The sequence below is a fragment of the Camellia sinensis genome, chromosome 7 (assembly GCF_055761805.1).
Source record: "Camellia sinensis isolate YWXY chromosome 7, ASM5576180v1, whole genome shotgun sequence".
Taxonomy (NCBI): Eukaryota; Viridiplantae; Streptophyta; class Magnoliopsida; order Ericales; family Theaceae; genus Camellia; species Camellia sinensis.
In genome coordinates this window covers 72,806,167-72,826,565 of record NC_138967.1, presented here as the reverse complement: position 1 = coordinate 72,826,565, position 20,399 = coordinate 72,806,167, and the positions used below count along the sequence as shown (strand labels likewise).

Sequence of the window (20,399 nt, the reverse complement as noted above, 5' to 3'; positions counted from 1 at the left end):
AATTTCAAACTAACAAAACACATCCTTTTGGGCCAAAACTTGGTAAAACATTGAGAAACTCATAGTAAGTAAAGAATTAGAAACCATTTTGCAAATTCAAGCCCAAAAGCTTTGTCAATTGCACAAAATTAAATTTGAAATGTTGAAAACATAACATGCATGTATTTCCTTGAGTTCAAACTTTCCAAATCTTGGTAGAATGAGATGTATAGCACAAAGATGAGTTGAATTCTCATAACAAGAACAAAATATGAACACGCATGTAGGAAAACTTTGAAATCAACTTCCAAAACTCCATGATATAAACATGCATGGATGGTTTAATCCCAATTCTACTTCTTTAGCTTAATTCTCAAGTTAATCTACTTAATTCTCTTGAACTCATGCCTTAAGTGTTACAACTACACAACTAAAGAAGTGAATTCCTGTCTCAGGCTTTGAATTCTCAAGTGTAGAAGCTTAATCTTTTAAGTCCTTTCTAATTCCTCCAATTCTCTAGCAATTTCCCTTTAATTGAGCTCAAGTCTTCTCTTCTCTCTCTCTCTCTCTCTGACGTTTTGATGACAAAAAGATAATGAAGTGTGTGTATATTGGTGGTATGAGACAACATTAGGCTTATATAGGTGCCATTAGTGGGATTAATTAATCCTTGCTTAGATTAAACAGTTATATTTATTTTATTCTATATATTTGGCTCCGAATCAAATTTCAATTAAACCTACCATAACATTCTCAAAATTCTAAATAACCCATAAACCAAGTCAATTTCGTGATTAGATGCCGATGAGGCCTTCAATTCGCATACTGAATCAGAAATACAAACAGATATTCCTACTATGAATAAATATAAATGAAAATAACATATAACACATGTAATTAACGTAAAATTTAATCTTAATTACTTATTAAGTATTCTTAATCATGGTTGAGCAGTTAATCACATGCCGGAGTTGTTACAATTTTACTTAATAAATCACTCTTAAATTAATCAGTTTTCGTCTAAAATGATCTTCAAAATTTTAGGGTGCTACAGTCATGGTTCAAAGTCGATCGTAGATATTGGAGGTCAATCATGGTTCATAGTGCTATTTACAGCGACGCATGGTGGAGGTAGTAGAGGCATGTGATAAAGGTGGTAAAGGCATGTGATAGAGGCAATAATAACGTGTGATAAAGACGGCGACGACTTGGGATGAAGGTAACAACGACGTGCGATAGAAGTGACAACGATGTGCAACGGAGCAGCATGCACCAATAAGGATGATGGAGGCTCTACCTGCGCTGGTGGAGATATCAGGAATGATGGGGGTTTTTATTTTTTATTTTTTATCTCAGTAATGATAGTGATCTTTGATTCTTGATCTTAGCAAGAGGGAGAGGAGAGAGATAGTTGTGAGAATATGTAGTTGAAAAAAATGAGATATAGAGAGAGATAAGAAAAGTAGATGAAGAGAATGCATGGAGGAATGTAAATGTAGAGGGAGAAAATGATAAATGATGAGTGCGCCGAGAGTGATGCAAGGAGATGAAGTCAAATAATTACAATATGAGTAATGCTATACCTAACATCTTTTTATATCACTTTTAATGTATTACCTTACGTGTTAACATATTATTAGAGATAAATATAAATAGTGAGACCTGTTACACTAATGATGTATTAACATATGAATTAATACATTAAAGGTGGTAAATAAAGTTGGTAAGTGTAGCATTATTATTAAAATTGTTAATACCGTTAACTATAGATGTGAAATAACTAAATAACTTTCAACTTATATATATATATATATATATTTGTTATTTTCTTTCTCTTTCCTCTCTCATATATATAATTTATAATATCTAATGTTAATTCAATTAAATCGCAATTAATTATAAATTCTTAATTATTTATTATAATTCTTAACTTTTTATTCTAGTTATATTTTAAATCATAATTAATCCTAAATATTTAATTATGAAAAATTTACCCATAAATTCTATATGGGGAATGTTGATCCATTTAGTCCGAAGAGTTTTCTTATGAATCAATTAGTTATTTTTATTTTGGAAAGTTATTTTGTACCATTTGAGTTTAAGTGAATATCATTTAGTGAGTTTACGTTTGGGAAAAGTACACTAAAGAATTTTTGTGAGTTACATTGATTGGAGTGTTATGCTTAGGAAAAATACACTGAAGAGTTTTTTTTAGAATGTTACATTGTTATGTTTGAGAAAAGTATACTAAAGAATTTTTTTATTGTGTTACATTAGAATGCTATGTTTGGGAAAAGTACACTACGGAGTTTTTTTGAAGTGTTATATTTAGTAATTTCAATATTATGAGAAAACCCAATTTTGTCCCTCAACACATAACACACGTACATTTATACTTGGTCCTTTATGTAATGCACATTAGAATGAGACCTTTTAGGTCTATAAGAAAAAGGAGACAGATCTTGTCCAATCTAGTTTTTTGACTGGAGCGCGTTGTTTGGGTTCGTCGAGCCCACCACGGGTCCTGCTTTGATGATTCGAGTCATTCATTTTGTCCGGCACTTTGTATATTTTGTCCAAAAAAAATTAGCTCGATTTGATAATTATAACTCATTCAATTTTTCACTAAAAAAATAGACAACAATAGTATTTTTAAAAATAAACCATACTTTTTTTTAGTGACAAATGCAATAAATTGTACAGGTTACAGTTATCGGATTGACCTAATTTCTTTTATGAATGAAATACATGAAATGTTCGACAAAATGAACGGTTCGAATTATCGAAATGGGGCCCATAGTGGGCCCCACAAGCCCAAACAGCACTGGAGGGGATCCTCTTCCTAAGAAAAAGAAAGAACCAAACAGTTCTTAAAATCATTGTTTGGGGTTTATTGGTATTTCATCCTTTAATTATTTATTATAATTATTAACTTCTTAATTTAATTTTAGAAAAAATTATTTATAAGTCCTATTAGGGAGACTTATGCTACATATGATCCTACTAAAAAATTTATTTTCCCATAAGTCCTGTGGGAAGTTTGTTGACACATTTATCCTCAATATTAGTTTTTAATATCATAAATAATAGTAAAACCATATATAGGAAATTGAATGTTACCATAGATCATATCTATATAAACGTAACGTAATGTGACACCTACATAAATATAACGCGACACCTGTACGTAACGTGACACCTATATAAACGTAACGTGACACCTATAATCTATGGTAACATTTAATTTCCTATATAGGAAATTGAATGTTACCATAGATCATATCTATATAAACGTAACGTAATGTGACACCTACATAAACATAACGTGACACCTGTACGTAACGTGACACCTACATAAACGTAAAGTGACACTTATAATCTATGGTAACATTTAATTTCCTATATAGGAAATTGAATGTTGCCATAGATCATATCTACATAAACGTAACGTAACGTGACCCCTACATAAACGTAACGTCACGCCTATGATCTATGGCAATATCATATTTATATGAAACGTAACGTGACACCAACATAAACCAGCAACATTTTCACATTCAATTTAAAAAAATAAAAACTCATTAAGTTTGCGAAACATAACGTGACACGTTACGTTACGTTACGTTTATGTAGGTGTCACGTTACGTTACGTTTATGTAAGTGTCACGTCACCTTACGTTTATGTAAGTGTCACGTCACCTTACGTTTATGTAAAATCTTGTGGAATACATTCCTATCTAAACAGGACTTGAGACTCTATATGAAATCACACAGGACTTAGCCTAGCATAAGTGTCTGAAAAAGGACTTATAAATAAGTCTCCCTTAATTTTAATTTAATTATATTTTAGATCACAATTAATTCTAAATTCTTAATTATTTAATGTAATTCCTAATATGTAAATATAATTTTAATTATATTTTAGATCAATTCTTAATTATTATTTATTTTATATTTTTATTTTAAACAATCCTTAATTATATTTTATATTTTAGATCAATCATTAATTATATTTTAATTAACATGTTAATTTAGTTGTAGGTTTGGAGAAAATGGGAATAAAATTGTCTTTTCTTTTGTATTCATTCCATTTTATTTTTTTAGAAAATCAAATTTATTCTAAAAAATAGTGTGTATGATATACCTTTCATTAGTTTAGACAGAAAACATATTGGTAGCATTTTAGTTTAAAATCACATGAATTATTTTTTTTTTAATAATTATATTTGAATCATAGGAGATAAAGTTCTCTAAGTCCAAATCATAAGAGTCAAAAATGAATTTAATATTTAAAAAAATAATTATCTAATAATATGATTATTAACATTTAATTAATTTAATTTTTTTATATAAATAATATGTTGGACTATCTTTAAAAATTAAATCCTTTGAACTCACAGTCAAAAAAAAATAAAAAAATAAATAAAAAATGAGCCGACATCTACGAAACTGAACCCTCTAGTACAGTTATTGAATTGGAGGCAAGTTACATTTAAAGAGTTAAAATTAAAAAACACAACAATATTATAACTCATTAATTTATCACTTCTAATGATATGGTATTGAGATTAAAATTCATATGATAAAATATTTGACAAATTAAAATTTGATATTTATCAGACACATTATTAAGAATAATTTTTATGAGTGATAAATTAAATATTTCAAACATTTAAAAAAAAATTATTTGATGATCATGTAATGTCCTAACTCGATATTTATTAATTAAAAAAAAAGTCTAATATTTTTATTAAATTGTCAGATAATAATTTGATAAATATCAACAAACAATAAATTATACTTTAGGAAAATTTTTTGTATGTTAATAGGGCATTTTGTGATACTATCTTTCACCAATCACAAATATATATGTCTTTTATTGTTTTCCAAACACCTAACATAAATGTAGTTGACTCTACTATCAAAGTCAATCACAATAATAAAAAGTACTACATGACATATATCCTATCCGCATACAAAAATTACTCATACTTTATGAAAATGCTACAAAGCTTGGAAGTAGGGCTGTGCAACATACCACCAAATCCGTTAAAACCGCAACGATCCCCATCAATCTGCACCATTCTAACCGCTAACCATGGTTTAAACTTTAAAATTTATAATTCGCCAACCGAACCGCTCTGCTCCACTATATTTAGTACATATATATTTTTAACTTCTAATGAAATATCAATGTAAAAATGAGTGTGAGAGAGATTTAAGAAATGAAATTTATTACAAATTGTGATATATGAAACATATTATGTAAAATTATTTTGTGTTATATATCTAAAAAATATTACACAAATTAGTATTATATATTATGCAAATGTATGATAATTAGTTAGAATATTCTTCAATCCACCAATCCGCGAAAAACCGTCTAAATCGTAATTTGTCAATCTGCTAATCCGCTAACCCACCATTCAGTTTATAATTTTACTATCAAACCGTCCAAACCGCACTGCGCACACCCCTACTTGAGAGTATTAATTTGGCGGGACTTTTTCCAAAATAAGCCAAAATGCCAAGTTATTTCCCAAACTAAGCTTAGTTCGGACGGAATTCCCAAAATAGGCTAAAACGTGGTTACAAACCACGCTTTTACCGTTTTTGTGGTCCTCCCGTGAAAAATTTATAAAATCTTAAAAGCGTGGTTACAAAACACGCTTTTAATTAAGAAGACGTGGTTATAAACCACACTTTTAATTAAATTTTTTTTCTCCATAAAACGTGGTTACAAACCACGTTTTTAAGATTTTTTTTTTTTTAAGAAAATGTGGTTCCGAACCACGTTTTTACTATTAACCAAATAAAACGTGAATGAGAACCACGCTTTTAAACAAAATGTGAAAACGTGTTTTGAAAACACGTTTTCAAGAAACACTCAAACCCAACACTTCATTCTAACACACACTCACACACTCTCTCTCTCTCTCTCTCTCTCTCTCTCTCTCTCTCTCTCTCTCATCTATATATAATTTTTAATATATATAAATTTTATTTTATAAAATTAAGATGAATATTAAATATATGTATATATATAATAATTTATAATAGCAAATAATAATCAACTATATAATTTTGAAAAAAATAACTTTTTTTTTTCAAATAAAATTAATTGAAAAAAATTTTTGTTAGTAAATTTTTAAATTTTTGTTTAAAAATCAACGTAAACTCATTTATAAATTAGTATTATATAATTTTTATCTTTCGAGTGGTTAGAAATAATTTTTTACAAAATAAATTGAAACAACCATACGTATATATATAACCTGTCTAAAAGTTAAAATGATAATTATTTTTTACCCTTAAATGATAATTATTTCTTATTTCTTATTTCTTAACCAAATTAATTTTTACCATCTGAGGTATGTTTGGTAACCATTTTATTTTCAGTTTTCAATTTATATTTACAAAAATTTAAAAACTTATCATAAAAACTTGTTTAATAATTTTTTTAGTTTAAAAATGGTTGTCTCAATTTGTAATTTTGAAGAAAAAACATAAATTCAAAAAATGAGTTTACGTTGATTTTTAAACAAAAATTTAAAAATTTTACTAATAATTTTTTTTTCAATTAATTTTATTTGAAAAAAAATTAATTAAAAAAAAGTTATTTTTTCAATAAAAGTTATTTTTTTTCAAAATTATATATAAATTATATAGTTGATTATTATTTACTATTATAAATTATTATATATATATATATATATTTAATATTAGTCTTAGTTTTATAAAATAAAATTTATATATATTAAAAATTATATATGGATGAGAGAGAGAGAGAGTGTGTGTGTGTGTGTGTGTGTGTGTGTGTGTGTGTTATAGAATGAAGTGCTGGGTTTGAGTGTTTGTTGAAAATCTGTTTTTAATACACGTTTTCACATTTTGTTTAAAAGTGTGGATATCATTCACGCTTTATTTGGTTAACAGTAAACGCGTGGTTTGAAATCACATTTAAAAAAAATTTTTTTTTTTTTAAAGGCGTGATTTGTAATCACGTTTTATAAAATAAAAAAAAAATAATTTACGATTTTACAAATTTTCCTCGCGAGGGCTAGGTAAATGGTGAAAGCGTGGTTCACAATCATGTTTTAACCTAATTTGAGAATTCCGTTCAAACTAGGCCTAGTTTGAGAAATAAGTTGTTATTTTGGCTTAATTTGGAAAAAGCCTCCTAATTTGGTCCCCACCAGGGGTGAGCAGCGGATATATCGATCCTCAAAAATCGACCGAACCGATCCGATCCGGCGCATTTTGGATGGATGCGTGATGACGAGCGGACGGTTGCGGATTGATTTTCTTCAATCCGCCAATTTAGCGGACGGATGGCGGATTTGAGGTTCCTTTAGCCGCAACCGAATCGCCAAACCGCGAGCACCCTTAATAATTTATAAGATTTTGTGTTTTTAATTTGTTTAAATATTTTGTTTGTATTTTCAATTGAAAAATAATTTAAATATTCTGTTGAAAAAAAGTTTTCAACTTGAATATATTTTTTGAATTGAAAAAAATAAACGTATTATTTATCTATATTTTTTTGTTTTTAAATTTAACTCTAAAAGTAATAAATAGAAAATATGATACATGCTGATTGGTTTTTGTTTTAAAAAACATATATAAATGTAACAATACAATCTCTACTATTGCTCTGTTCATGGTTTTGGTAGTTTGAATTGTTTTTATATTTTAAGAACCACATATTATAATACTTTATGTGGATGAGGCATACTGTGATTGTAATATATGGATGAGGCATGCAGTGATTGTGATATTCAAAAGTTTTAAATTTTTTTTCTTTGGATGAGGCATGCAATAATTGTAATAATTTTTTAAGTAATTGACTGTAATACTTTATTTTATTATTTTTTTTTTGAAGAAGTGCACAAGTTGAACTATGTTGAAAATTTATAAAATTTCAAACCGCCAAACCGATTCGCATCCATCCGCCAATCCGCTCAATCCACATCCACCGGATTGGCAGACGGATGTTGATTGATTTTCTTCAACCCGCCAATCTAGTGAACGGATGACGAATTAAAAGTTCTGTAACCGCAACTGACCCGCGCCCACCCCTAACCCCCACCAATCCACTCCTAATAATAGGGAAATGAACTATGTGAAGAGGTAAATCTACACTTCTCTATCTATTTATCTCTCTCTTCCATGTCCTTATGATGATGGGACATAGCTTGGTTGCCTAAAAAATAGGGCAAATTACATATACACCCCTCCAGGTTTGGTTAAATTACAGATACCCCCCTGAGGTTTCGGAAATTACATCCCGCCCCCTGAGGTTTGTATTTTCATAACAATTTACCCCCTGAGATTTATATTTCATAACAAATTACCCCCTAATTTCTTATGCAAATATAGCATTCAGGGGGGAATTCGTAATTTCTCAAACCTCAGGGGGGTATCTGTAATTTTGCCAAACCTGGAGGGGTGTATATGTAATTTGCCCTAAAAAATATGTATATAAATGCCTTTCATACCTTTTTTTTTTTATTATAAAATTTTATAATTTAAACAGAAAATGTCATAAACATTTTCACTACAAAAATCATGACCTTTTATTTATTTATTTTTGTAAACGCAACAACAAAAACCAGTGTAATAACAAAATCACCAAGTTTAATAATAAGGGGTGGTTTGGGATCATTTAAATAAATATATTTTTTGATTTTTTTATGAAATTTGGATTATATATAGTTTGAGTTTGAAGTGATGTGATAAAAAGATGTTGTGACTTAAATAAGATGATGTGACTAAAATTAGATAGTAACTTTTTAACTTTTTTAGATTATGACAAACAAGACTTAAAAATCACAAAGTATTATAACATTATTATTCCAATTTTGAGATGCATATTATAAATTTACTATTTATAACTTTATCAAAAAAAAAAAAAAATTATTATACTCTACATATCAAAAAAATCATAACTTTCATAAAAAAAAAATCGTAACGATGCCCGTTGTAGATTTCCCCAATACTATAATATTTTTTTACACTTTCTTCAATATATGTTAATCGGAAAATGCATGAGACCCCCAGTGGGGTACTGGGGTCCCTTCTGATTGGTCCAAAAAACTGTTTTTTTTTTTTTTTTTTTTTTTTTTTTTTAGTTTTCAGCCACAAGCAGCCCCCCACGTGGAGGTGGGGGGTGCTGGGGGTGCCCTGGAGCTGGGGGGTCTCCACCATTTCCCTATGTTAATCTTATCAATAATATATATATATATATATATATATATTTTTTTATGATATAAATTGTGTTTCAAAAGTCCAAAACTACCAAATAACTTTTTTTCCCTTAAAAACCCCTCAAGTGGCTTCTTTGTCCCACCCCTTGTCTCTCCACCTCTCCCTCATTTTGGCATTTCCTTGTTTCTCTGTTTTGTGGGGGAAAACAAAACCAGAGAAAAGAAAAGCTCTCAAGGAAGAAGAAAATGGCTTTGAAGCTCAGCCCCATCACTTTTCAGTCCCAGAAGTACCCTTCTTTTGCTATTCCATCAATGGTCACTCTCAGATCTCCCAAGTTTGTCATGGCTTCCACCCTCCACTCTGGCTCCAAGTGAGTTTGTCTTTCAAATCTCACTTGTTTATTCGGATCTTCTCATAGTTTGATGTTTCTTTCTGTTTCTTGATCTGGGTTCATGATTTTCTTTCTCTAAATTGGATTTGAGATGGTTCAATTTGAATTTTCCTGTTGGGATATTGGCGTTCTTGTGTATTAAATTGTGTTACCTGAGATGGGTTTTTCTCAATCTTCATGGCTTTGGTTCTCTCTGCACACACATACCAACTCAAAGACAAGCTTTTGGTGATATCATGGTAGGTTGAGATATCAAATTTTGAGGATCTGATTCATGCTTGTGCATAATATTTAATTGTACTAATTTTGCTTTCTATTTTTTTCTTTTTGGTTGATGGTTATTGTCATTACATCTTTATATATATACACACTCCATCTGAATCAACATGTATTTGTTATTTTAATTGCATGATTGAATTGATGAATTGGATTGTAGTTTCGCTTAAAGGCAGTTGGTTCTGCTGTTTGAATTTTTATTATTAGAACAGAGTTGTTTCTGTTTTTGTTTTGGTGCTTTGTTGTATTTATGCGTTGTGCAGCTTTTGTTCGTCTTTTTCAATTGTGTCGGCTGTGGCGGTTATGATTTTTATCATTATTCAATTAAAATGTTTGTTTTCATGTGTTGAGACTTAGGTTTGAAACTTTTGCTTCGTTGGTTTTGACTGGATGCCTCAATTGAGTCGTATTTTTGGAATGTGTCCTTCATCTACTTCTTCACTGGTGACATGTCATCAAAACCCTTCCCGTTCATAAAATTTTATAATTAAATCTGGGTTAAAATTCATGTGCATTTAAAAAAAAAAAAAAAAAAAAAAAAAAAAAAAAATCAGGTTTAATATACTGGCATTTTATTCTGTAATATTCATACTATAGAACAGGTGCATGATTGGCTGATGTGCCATGGTGTAAATGGTTTTGTATGCATGTGGAAGCTTTTTGATGCATGTTTGTTTGTGTGTGGAAATGATCAAAGCCGGGCCAACATTTGTACTATGTACGTTTTGTGCTTTGTAGTTCAATTGAATTACCATGTTAGCATATGGTTGTATTTCCTGTGTTTTCATATCCTTTTCACTTTTCTCCTTTTTCCGGTGTCACGTATATTATCTTTTGATCTCCTTGAAAGTGTCACGCCAATATTTTCAATTTGGAGAATTTAAATAGGATCGTTTCATTTTTTTCTTTTTTCGCTTGTAACTTGGCCAAGTGGTTTTTAATTTATTGTTCTCGGTGGTTAGTTGATTTCTTGTGACATAATATCCAAGTTGGTGAACCTAGTTCTAATATTTTGATCATCCATCCTGTTTCTACCCAAAAGTGGGGGGGAAAAAAAACAAAAACAAAGAAAATGCTTTGGGTCTATGTTTTTAGGTGGTGCATCTTTGACTTTTTCTGAAAATTAGCAGCTGTATTTCATGTTATATTGACTAATAATCCTGTCTTTCATTTTTTAATTATTTTTTTATTTGATTTTTCCCTTTGTTTCTTCTTCTTCTTTTTGGTTTTGGTAGTTATCAGTCAGCCAGCTAAAGTTTCGCCTTTAGAGTTTCAATTGTATAGGCCACTATTTTGAAACTTATTTGACAGCGCAAAGGAAAAATCAAATGGTTAGTGTGCCAGTTAGATGGGTAAAAGGTCCTGCGGAGTCTGCTCCTGAAGTTGGATTTTAATGCATCCTTTTTTTGGGCTCTTTGTTCATTTATTTTTTTTGTTCTTTTTGTTTCTTTTGTTTTGTTTGTTTTTGTTTTGTTCTGGTTTGTTCTGTTTTGTTTTGGTTTTTTGTTTTTTGTTTTTTGTTTTTTGTTTTTTTTTCTGTTTTTTTTGTTTGTTTGTTATGTTTTTATTTTTATTTTTTCATTTTGTGTAAGGAGAACCTACATAAAACATCTCAGGCAGCGTTACAAATTTTGTATCATGTTTCAGTACAAGATAAAATCAGCAAATGTAATGGCTCCATCATTATTATATTAGATGTATTAGGCACTGAAGTTTGCTGGTCTTTCCGGAACTGTGACACTGGAACATCATTGTTATTTTGTACCATTGTTATATATGGTATTCTTGGTTTGTTTCCATTTTGAATCTTTTTGTTGTAAGAAGTTTTACTTGTTCATATAGCTTATGAAACTCTAGAAATAATTATTATGCGAGAGGTCACTCAACACACTTACACTTTGTGAGTAGGGTGATTGAGTGGAGGAAGGAAAAGGAAAGGGAGGAGGGGAGTAATGAATTTGTTTTCTGTTGTTTGTTATGAAGGAGAAGAAAATGGAAATGAAAGGAGGGATTGACTTTCTTTTCTAGCCAACCATTTTCCTTCAAAAAATGAGAGGGAGGTAGAAACTCCTCTTTTTGACCATTTTATCCTTTAAAGAATTCTTTCTTCAGTTTGTAAGGGCATAATGGTAAAATAACGTCACCTATTTCTTTCCTTTCTCCTTAACCAAATAAAAGCAGGGATAAGTTATTCCTTTCCCCTGCTACCTTCCCTTATTTCCATCTTATAATCCCTTGGACCAATTAGAGATAAAAGTTGAAATTTTTTCCTCCCCATCCTTTGAAGAAACCATGGCCTTGAATTCATGTAACTTCTCTAGTATTCACTAAATATCTATATATTGCATCAACATGGATTGAGTTTTACTGATTTTTCTAATCTAATATGGGCCAGCAATGTTGAATTATGTATTGTTTTGACAACTAGTGCTAATGGTGATGCATGAGATTGATTAGCACAGAGCTGGAATCCTATCTGTATATATAGACTCGTTTCCATTATACTTTTACATAACATGTTTGCTTTATCTTCACCATATTATGAAAGATAATATAATTTCCATGTGGTTTAATATTAATTAGACATGATACACTGCCTACTGATTAAATCCTTAATGGTATGTTTGTTCATTGGAATGAAGTGGAATAAAATGATCATTCCATCAAAATGTCAGTTCCCATGTTGGTTTATTGAAAAAATGATGAAAAATGTATTGCGAATGGAATCATCATTCACCATTATAAGGGAATAGTCATTTCATAAGGAGGCTAGAGAATGACCATTCCATTCTATTTTATTCCAGTGAACCAAACACTACCTAAGAATAACAATGACTTGAGCACATGAATGTGTACTCTGTTGGCTCTTGTGTCCTTGGATAGCATAGTGGCTTGAGGAAACAATAGCGCGAAAAATTTATTTATTTTTACCTACATGTTAACATTTGTGCATATATACTTCAGGTCATCAAACCAGTGTCTTGGCCTTGCCCTGCACCCAAACTGAATTCTAAGTATCTAATTCATGTTTCTCCCGTCTTACTTAGGGAGGTTGAGAATCTCAAGAAGCCTTTTAGCCCTCCTCATGAGGTTCATGTTCAAGTAACACATTCCATGCCACCCCAAAAGGTAGAGATCTTCAAAAATTTGGAGGATTGGGCTGATGAGAACATTTTGGTTCACCTGAAGCCAGTGGAGAAATGTTGGCAACCTCAAGATTTTTTGCCCGATCCTGCGTCTGAGGGATTTCATGATCAAGTCAAGGAACTAAGGGAGAGGGCAAAGGAGATTCCAGATGATTACTTTGTTGTTTTGGTTGGAGATATGATCACAGAAGAAGCCCTTCCAACTTACCAAACAATGCTAAATACCCTAGATGGTGTTCGGGATGAAACAGGGGCAAGCCTTTCTTCTTGGGCAAGATGGACTAGAGCTTGGACTGCTGAAGAGAATAGGCATGGTGATCTTCTCAATAAATATCTCTACCTATCTGGGCGTGTGGACATGAAGCAAATTGAGAAGACAATTCAGTATTTGATTGGGTCAGGAATGGTAAGATCCTTCCTATGTATTTTGATAATTTTAGTTCTAAATTTTTTGTTGGATTTTGTTGACGTGTGTCCTTAGGACACGTGTTAAGAAGCTTAAAAAGGTTGTATATCTTGCATGAAAGTGCATGTAATAAAGAATGTACAATTTTTTTAAGCATTGTTAACATGTTTCCTAAGGGCACACATTAACAAGACCTTTTTCTGTTTACCATTATTAATCTTGTAATTCTTCTGAAGTCAATATTGATGTGACTTTGGGTAACGTGTGAAGTAGGTTGAGGAAATGATTACATAACTTTATGATCTAGTTAGGTCTTAGGGGCAGAAGTATACCCATAACTTCTTCAATGCAATCTTTTTTCCTACCATATAAGGTAGTGAGGAACAGTTTCACTTTGCTCAGTATAGTGAGGTTATACTGCTCTTACTATTCCCACAAAATCTTATCTTCTGATTTCTCAATTATCATGTGTTTGACAAGGAACTGCAGCATTTCTTTGTACGTGTATGGTTGGTGCTTTCCAAATATTTGTTAGATATGATTCACCAACCACTTTCTGGTTCTGATTTTCTGATATTCAGTTATTGTTGTTTGAATTTTCAAGTAAATGTGAAGCTTTTGTAGGCTTATCATTTGGGTTTCTGGGAAAAATATTTCTGAAAAAGTTTTAAATTTTCTTATATATTAGTTGACTTTCTGTATTTGGTCAAAAGTACGTACAATTTTTTTTCCTTATCATTTCTTTTTAGTTTTGGGAAAAGTGCATGGGATAACTGTGAGCAAATGAAACACTTCCATGTTTTGAAGTTTGGGTACTGTAGTTTTTTGGAGATGGATTTTGAAATGGCCCTCCTACAAGAGTATCTGTTTCTTTGATGTAAATAGTAAGACAGGTCGAAGGCTGTTGGAGTTGTTTGTATTCCTGGATGAGTATGCCACTACCAACTGCATGAATCTACAAGTGCAACGAGGTCTTTTAGTTGGGAGTATTAAATCTGACACACCAATCGTCCCATCTAATTTTAACTTGTGGACACCATTTTGCTCTCTTGTCTCAGGATCCCCGGACAGAAAACAATCCCTACCTTGGATTCATTTATACATCATTCCAAGAGCGGGCAACTTTTATCTCTCATGGGAATACAGCCAGACATGCCAAGGAGTACGGGGACATTAAGCTGGCTCAAATTTGTGGAACTATTGCCTCGGATGAGAAGCGCCATGAAACTGCTTATACAAAGATAGTGGAAAAGCTCTTTGAGATTGACCCTGATGGAACTGTCCTGGCTCTTGCCGATATGATGAAGAAGAAAATCTCTATGCCAGCCCACTTGATGTACGATGGCCGTGATGATAACCTTTTTGAGCACTTTTCAGCTGTTGCTCAGGGGCTTGGTGTCTACACTGCTAAGGACTACGCAGATATATTGGAATTTTTGGTTGGTAGGTGGAAAGTGGAGGAACTAACCGGACTTTCCGGGGAGGGACAAAAAGCGCAGGATTATGTTTGTGGGTTGACTCCAAGAATTAGACGGCTTGAGGAAAGAGCTCAAAGCAGGGTTAAACAAGTACGCACCGTTCCATTTAGCTGGATCTTTGATAGAGAAGTGAAGCTCTAAGTGCATGTGTGATGGAACAAGAAGTTCAGCTTCACTCTCCTGCAAGTCTCGCATTTTACGTGGTTAAAAGAACGGGTATAAATTTTGACTTGTAGTTTGTTTTTCGCCATTCCATTTTCTTAATACTGTTGTGTGAAGGGATTTTGTTTAGAGGGACTCCGTTTAGCTGTAGATATGGTTTGTTTCTCTTGTGTGGTGACATTAGATCTTCACATGTAGTTTTGTTGTGTTCTTTCAGTAGTTTACTGTATGAGTATGTTTCTGTTATTTTCTGAGTCAAACAAAATAATCTGTCTTTGGCAATTTGGTATGTTGGTCTGTAATTGTTTGATACAGTGATTGCTCCAGCTAAAGAACCAAAGCGTCTATTTTTAGAATTATGCAGTACTTAGTGCAATGAAATATTGAGAGGTATGATTGATGCATACACTTCGACATTGAGTTTGATATTTGAATTGAAATTCTTGACGTTGGTAGAATTTTTTTGTGATTATTTTGAAACTTCAAAGTAAATTACAAATTAAAGATCTCGAGTGTCTTGAGCCATTGATGTGATTTATGAGATCTAGTTAACCCTGAAAGCATCCCACATTCTTATATTACTGCTTTTGGGCTGTTGAAACAGAAGAATCGGCATTTCACTTGGTTTTCTCATGTTTTTAATCAGCTTCCTTGCCTTGGTTGGCATCATACTAGGGCAGTGATCCACAATCTCATCTTCTTCCTTTGCTTGTTGCTTGGTTGTCTTACATGTACCAAGTAATTTACTACCTTTTCGATACCCATCCCGTTGATGGTGCAACCTTTAATTATTTGGATGCCCATTATCGGTTTGGAAGCCTAGGGTGAAATCTATGGGTCGGAAAACCTTGTAGTTCAATAATTATAATTGGTTCATTTTTATTTTATTATTAGTACTAGTATTGTTTGAGTTAGGATTTAACTTTATAATTACTTTGAATATGTTGAGTATCGCGTAGTTTGTTATTTTGACTTAATATAATTCGAGTGTAATATTTGACAGTAATCTAGGCTGTGACTGTTGTGTGATTTCCTCCTTTATCTACCCTATTCTACATCACATGCTTCTTCCTTCTTGATGCAAATTAACCGTGTTTGTTTTATCGACTTTTGTTTTCAGTAGTACGTGTGTTTCTCACATCTGGATTACAATCTGGTCTTGACATGTGCTTTTTCTATTTTGCAAGTCATTTAACAGGTCATGAAATTCTAAAGGACATATTTCGTCCAAGTTTTTGTTCTAATCATTTACACTGTGTTTGGTTGGGAGATTTAAGAAGGAATTTAAAAAGGGAAAATGAAAAGATGTGTGAAATTAAATGAAATATAGATATATTTTATTCACATTTTACTTGTCTTTTCTTTTTCTTTTTTTAAATTTATTTCCAAATCTTCTAACTAAACACAGTGTTAGAATTGGCTACATAGATCGATTTTATTTGTGTTCGTATCTTGTTTAGTATTTTATCTTCTACATAGAGATGGTTTTAAAACTAGAGAAATGAGAGTTGTGGTAGGTCGACATCCAACTAAAACGTATAGGGTGCCCCAGTTGTATTAACTGCGAAAAAGCTGGAAGTTGAACTTGTTTATTGAAATTAGCTCTTGTCAGCAAATAAGCTAATATAAAACCGAAACCAACTCAACTAAGAATATCTTTTTTTTATCATACTTAACAAGCTTTTATACAATTATTAATAGTTGGTTGCTTGAATACAATTCTATTTTTATTTCACATCAATGCTGTGTTTGGTTGGGGGATTTGAGGAGGGATTTGGAAAGGGAAAGGGAAAAGGTGTGTGAAAGTAGGTGAAATATAGACATGTTTTATTCACAATTCATCTACCTTTTTCATTTCTCTTTTCAAATCTCTCTCCAAATCTCCCAACCAAACACAACATAAGAGTTGTTTAATAGAGTTGTAAAAAAGTAAGAAGTGAGTATTTTAAGTTGTAAAATAAACCAATCGGTACAAGTTTCATTCATTTTTGGTTTGGTAAAATTTAATGTAGATTGAGTTTTTATGTGAATTGGTTATATTTTAACACATTTCGAAATTTGTTTTTTTAAACTTCATTCAAACTTTGCTAAAAAAGTTCATATGCATTCTAAGATTATATAAAAAAAAATCAAGTTCACGCAGTTCAGTATTTAAACACTTTTGAGATTGATTCAAAAGTTAATCAAAACAATCTTTTAATTTGTTTCTTAAATTTATTTTGTTTTAGTTAAATTTGAACAACTCATTACTTGACTTGTTTACAATCACGTTAATCAAATTTATTGAAAATTTTATAAAGAAGAAAAAACCAAATAAGCTAATGCCAAAACTTTTGGGGGAATTACAAGTTAGTGGGAAGTGGAGAAATTATTTACTAAAAGATAGGGGTGTGACATTTGCTGTGGTTTCTTAATTAGCATAGAAAACAATTACACTCCATGTACGTTTGTAATTATTTTTAGGGAGATGTTACAATGTGCACCATTAGAAATGTGTATATGACATGTCTTTCATAACTTTTTTATAAAATTTTATCACTTAAATCCAAAATGTCATAACTTTTTTTTCATTGACAAATGTCATAATAAAATTTTAAAGTTTCATAACAAAAATCATAAAATGTCATAACATTATCATTTCTAACTTTAGGGTGCACATTATAATTCGCTATTTATAACTTTATTACAAAATATCATAATACACATCACAAATAATCATAACATTTATCATAAAAAATCATAATTTTTTTTACAATGTGCACCATTTAAAAGGATGCATATTATAAATTTCTCCTTATTTTTAATCTTTGTAATGTTTTTTCGGCATGACGAAGAAGCGAAAGCTAGTAAAAAACTATGCCTAAACGTTACTATAGTTGCACCTTTATGAATTTGAATCTCTAGAATCTTTTATCTAATGAAAAATTCCAAATCAATACTATGTTGTGCCCTAAGGCTAAGTTTGGTTTGATGAAAGTGGTGGAAAGTGAGGAAAATGAAATATATGTATATCATTTTTTTTTCTTTTTTTTTTTTTGAATTTGTTTAGTATGAAAGTGATGGAAGTTATAAGAAAATTATTTTTCTTATACTACTCATTATAGCATAGTAACTAAGGTGTAGTTTGGAAATTTTTACAATTTATTGTTTTTAGTTTATATTAAACATGTTTATGTTTATTTTGAGTAAAAATGATAACAAAAAATATATTTGGTACATAAATATATTAAAATTTTATTTTGAAACAAGTGACAATGAGAGGCTACGGGAGGTGGTTATCAACAATTAAAAATAATGGTCGAAGGTGGTTGTTGGCCGCAAGAGGTAGTTGCCAAAAGTGGTTGCCATCAGTGAGAGGCAGTTGGCACTAGAAGTGGTGGTCGAAGCTAGTTGTTGGCCACTAAAAATGGTGGCCGAAAATGATTGTTGGTGGTTGGAAATAGTAGCCGATCAATTGCTTAAGGTGGTAGTTGAAGGTGATTTTCAAGAAAATATGGTGACCAAAGGTGGTTGCTGTTAGTGAGAGGTGGTTGGTGGCGATAACACATTGTTGGTGTGGGTGTTGATTTTTGACCTCACAACCAAACAGGGAACTTAGTTGGAGAGCATCGACAGAATAGAATGAACCAACAACCTGCTAACAAGAAAATGAGAATACTATGGTGGCTCGTCCACTCGGGGGCACTTCGACAATCAAGTCAGTCAATTTTATCTCTCACAAGATGTCAAACAAGAACTAAACTCATAAATCAATACGTACCTCAGACCCACGAGGGTGCATTTCTTTTATAACCAACATTGCCCTGATCCCCTGGAAGTCTCACTTCGTAAGACTCAAGCACAATGCTGATCTCAGACTCTTAGCTAGATAGAGTTAAACTCCATATGAGCCTTATCTTTGTTTAGACCAAGTGTCTTTTCTAATCTAGGAATCTTGTCTTCTATCCAAATATCTCGGATTCCGGTATTACCGTAGAGAACCTCGGTAGTGCTGTGGTCATCTTAGCAAACATGATTCGTCCACGTGGTACCTCGGCCGACATCCCAACATCGCCTTAGCCACATGGCGTTATTCTCAAAATACTTCCCCACAATTGCCCCTTAGGTTCTATTATCTCAACAACCTGAGGTGATAGAATCTACATCGTTTCACTTTACAATATTGGCGGCTTTGTGCCAGAATGAAGGTTCGCTTTCCACCGAGATCATGACTTGTCGACCTCAAGTAACCAGGGCTCAGTTGTCCTCTTTATCAAGAATCAAGAACCAAGTTCTTTTAACATCTCAACCATGATCGCTCCTCTAGTCGAGGTCATTGCCCCACTAGTTCAAGAATTTCAAGAGCCCCCATTGCGCATGAGCTGTCATGCACCATTATCTCAACTGTTTTGTCCACATGTCGCCATTCAATTGGCCCGTACTTGTCACGCGCCATCAGGTCGCATCGAATCTGCCACGCCGTCTGACAGGCATGTTGTCCAACGTAGCCTCATTACATTTTGCCGCCTTTTTAGTTTTCGACAAAACTTCCCCTTTCTCTTTTTGTCTCTTCATTTTTGCAATTACAACTTTCTCTCTTCTCAAGTTTTTCTCTCTTTAAACTCCATAGCCAAAGCTTCAATTCCCTTCTGCAAATACTTCATTCACCTTCTCCGGCGAGCTCTTCCACTGTCCTGTTTCAATTAAGATTGAATTTGACTTCGACGAATATGAATCCGACATTTATTTCGTCAGCCTCAATCTGTAAGTCCCCGCTTTCTTTTTTCTTCAATTTCAATCTTTACTGTTCTTGAGTATGGATTTGTTGCGCACACTGTAATGTCAAATCTTCTCACTTCATCCCAATATTTGATTACTATTCTTCATGTTCTTTAGTCTACCTTTATGTTTTTTGCATTTGGTTTACATGCCTTGCTCATTGGCACTGATTGTTGTTATGAGTCCACTTCTGGTGTTCTCTGAATCTGTGTTTTTCAACTTCATTCACTGTTCTATGCTTTGCACATTCATGTCATCGTATTGACCATATCTGTGTTCTTCTTCACCTTTATCCAGATTTTGAATCTTGTTTTTTCTCTGTTTTCCTTGTTTGTTTCCAAATTCCTACCTTGGGTTCTTTTCTATTTGCATAGATTTAAATGAAACAAAACCTTTCCTTGATGTGCATAATCGATGCCCTTGTGCTCACTAGGGTTTCGCCGAGGTCCTTTAAACCATGAACCTTATCAAATTCTCCTTAGCCAAGGTCATAGGTATGTTCAAATGGAGGGTAGACTTACCTAGCAAATTATAATACTTTTGCTAGGAGTTTGACAATCCTGCCGATGTCCATCTCAGGCTGGTTGGGAAGGAGG

General features: G+C 32.1%; 1 protein-coding gene across 4 annotated transcripts; it reads left to right on the top strand.

Annotated features, from left to right (window-relative positions):
- Window positions 1-9,256: 9,256 nt before the first annotated feature.
- Window positions 9,257-15,449, top strand: LOC114282632 (stearoyl-[acyl-carrier-protein] 9-desaturase, chloroplastic). Of its 4 annotated transcripts, none has more exons than XM_028225373.2 (3): window positions 9,257-9,556; window positions 12,901-13,405; window positions 14,464-15,449. In XM_028225373.2, the coding sequence occupies exons 1-3, from the start codon at window positions 9,432-9,434 to the stop codon at window positions 15,022-15,024; spliced, it is 1,191 nt and encodes a 396-aa protein (XP_028081174.1). In that variant the 5' UTR covers window positions 9,257-9,431; the 3' UTR covers window positions 15,025-15,449. The 4 variants fall into 4 exon arrangements, with proteins under 4 accessions (XP_028081174.1, XP_028081175.1, XP_028081176.1 ...); XM_028225374.2 differs by having other exon boundaries at window positions 9,257-9,816; window positions 12,818-13,405; XM_028225375.2 differs by having other exon boundaries at window positions 9,279-9,816.
- The last annotated feature ends 4,950 nt before the right edge of the window (window positions 15,450-20,399 follow it).

What these genes read in the sequence shown, in the direction of transcription:
- LOC114282632 (XM_028225373.2), top strand. Translation starts at nt 9,432, where the DNA reads ATGGCTTTGAAGCTCAGCCCCATCACTTTTCAGTCCCAGAAGTACCCT. An exon ending in ACCCTCCACTCTGGCTCCAA is followed by an intron (nt 9,557 to 12,900) that starts GTGAGTTTGTCT and finishes CGTCTTACTTAG; the next exon opens with GGAGGTTGAGAATCTCAAGA. An exon ending in ATTTGATTGGGTCAGGAATG is followed by an intron (nt 13,406 to 14,463) that starts GTAAGATCCTTC and finishes CTCTTGTCTCAG; the next exon opens with GATCCCCGGACAGAAAACAA.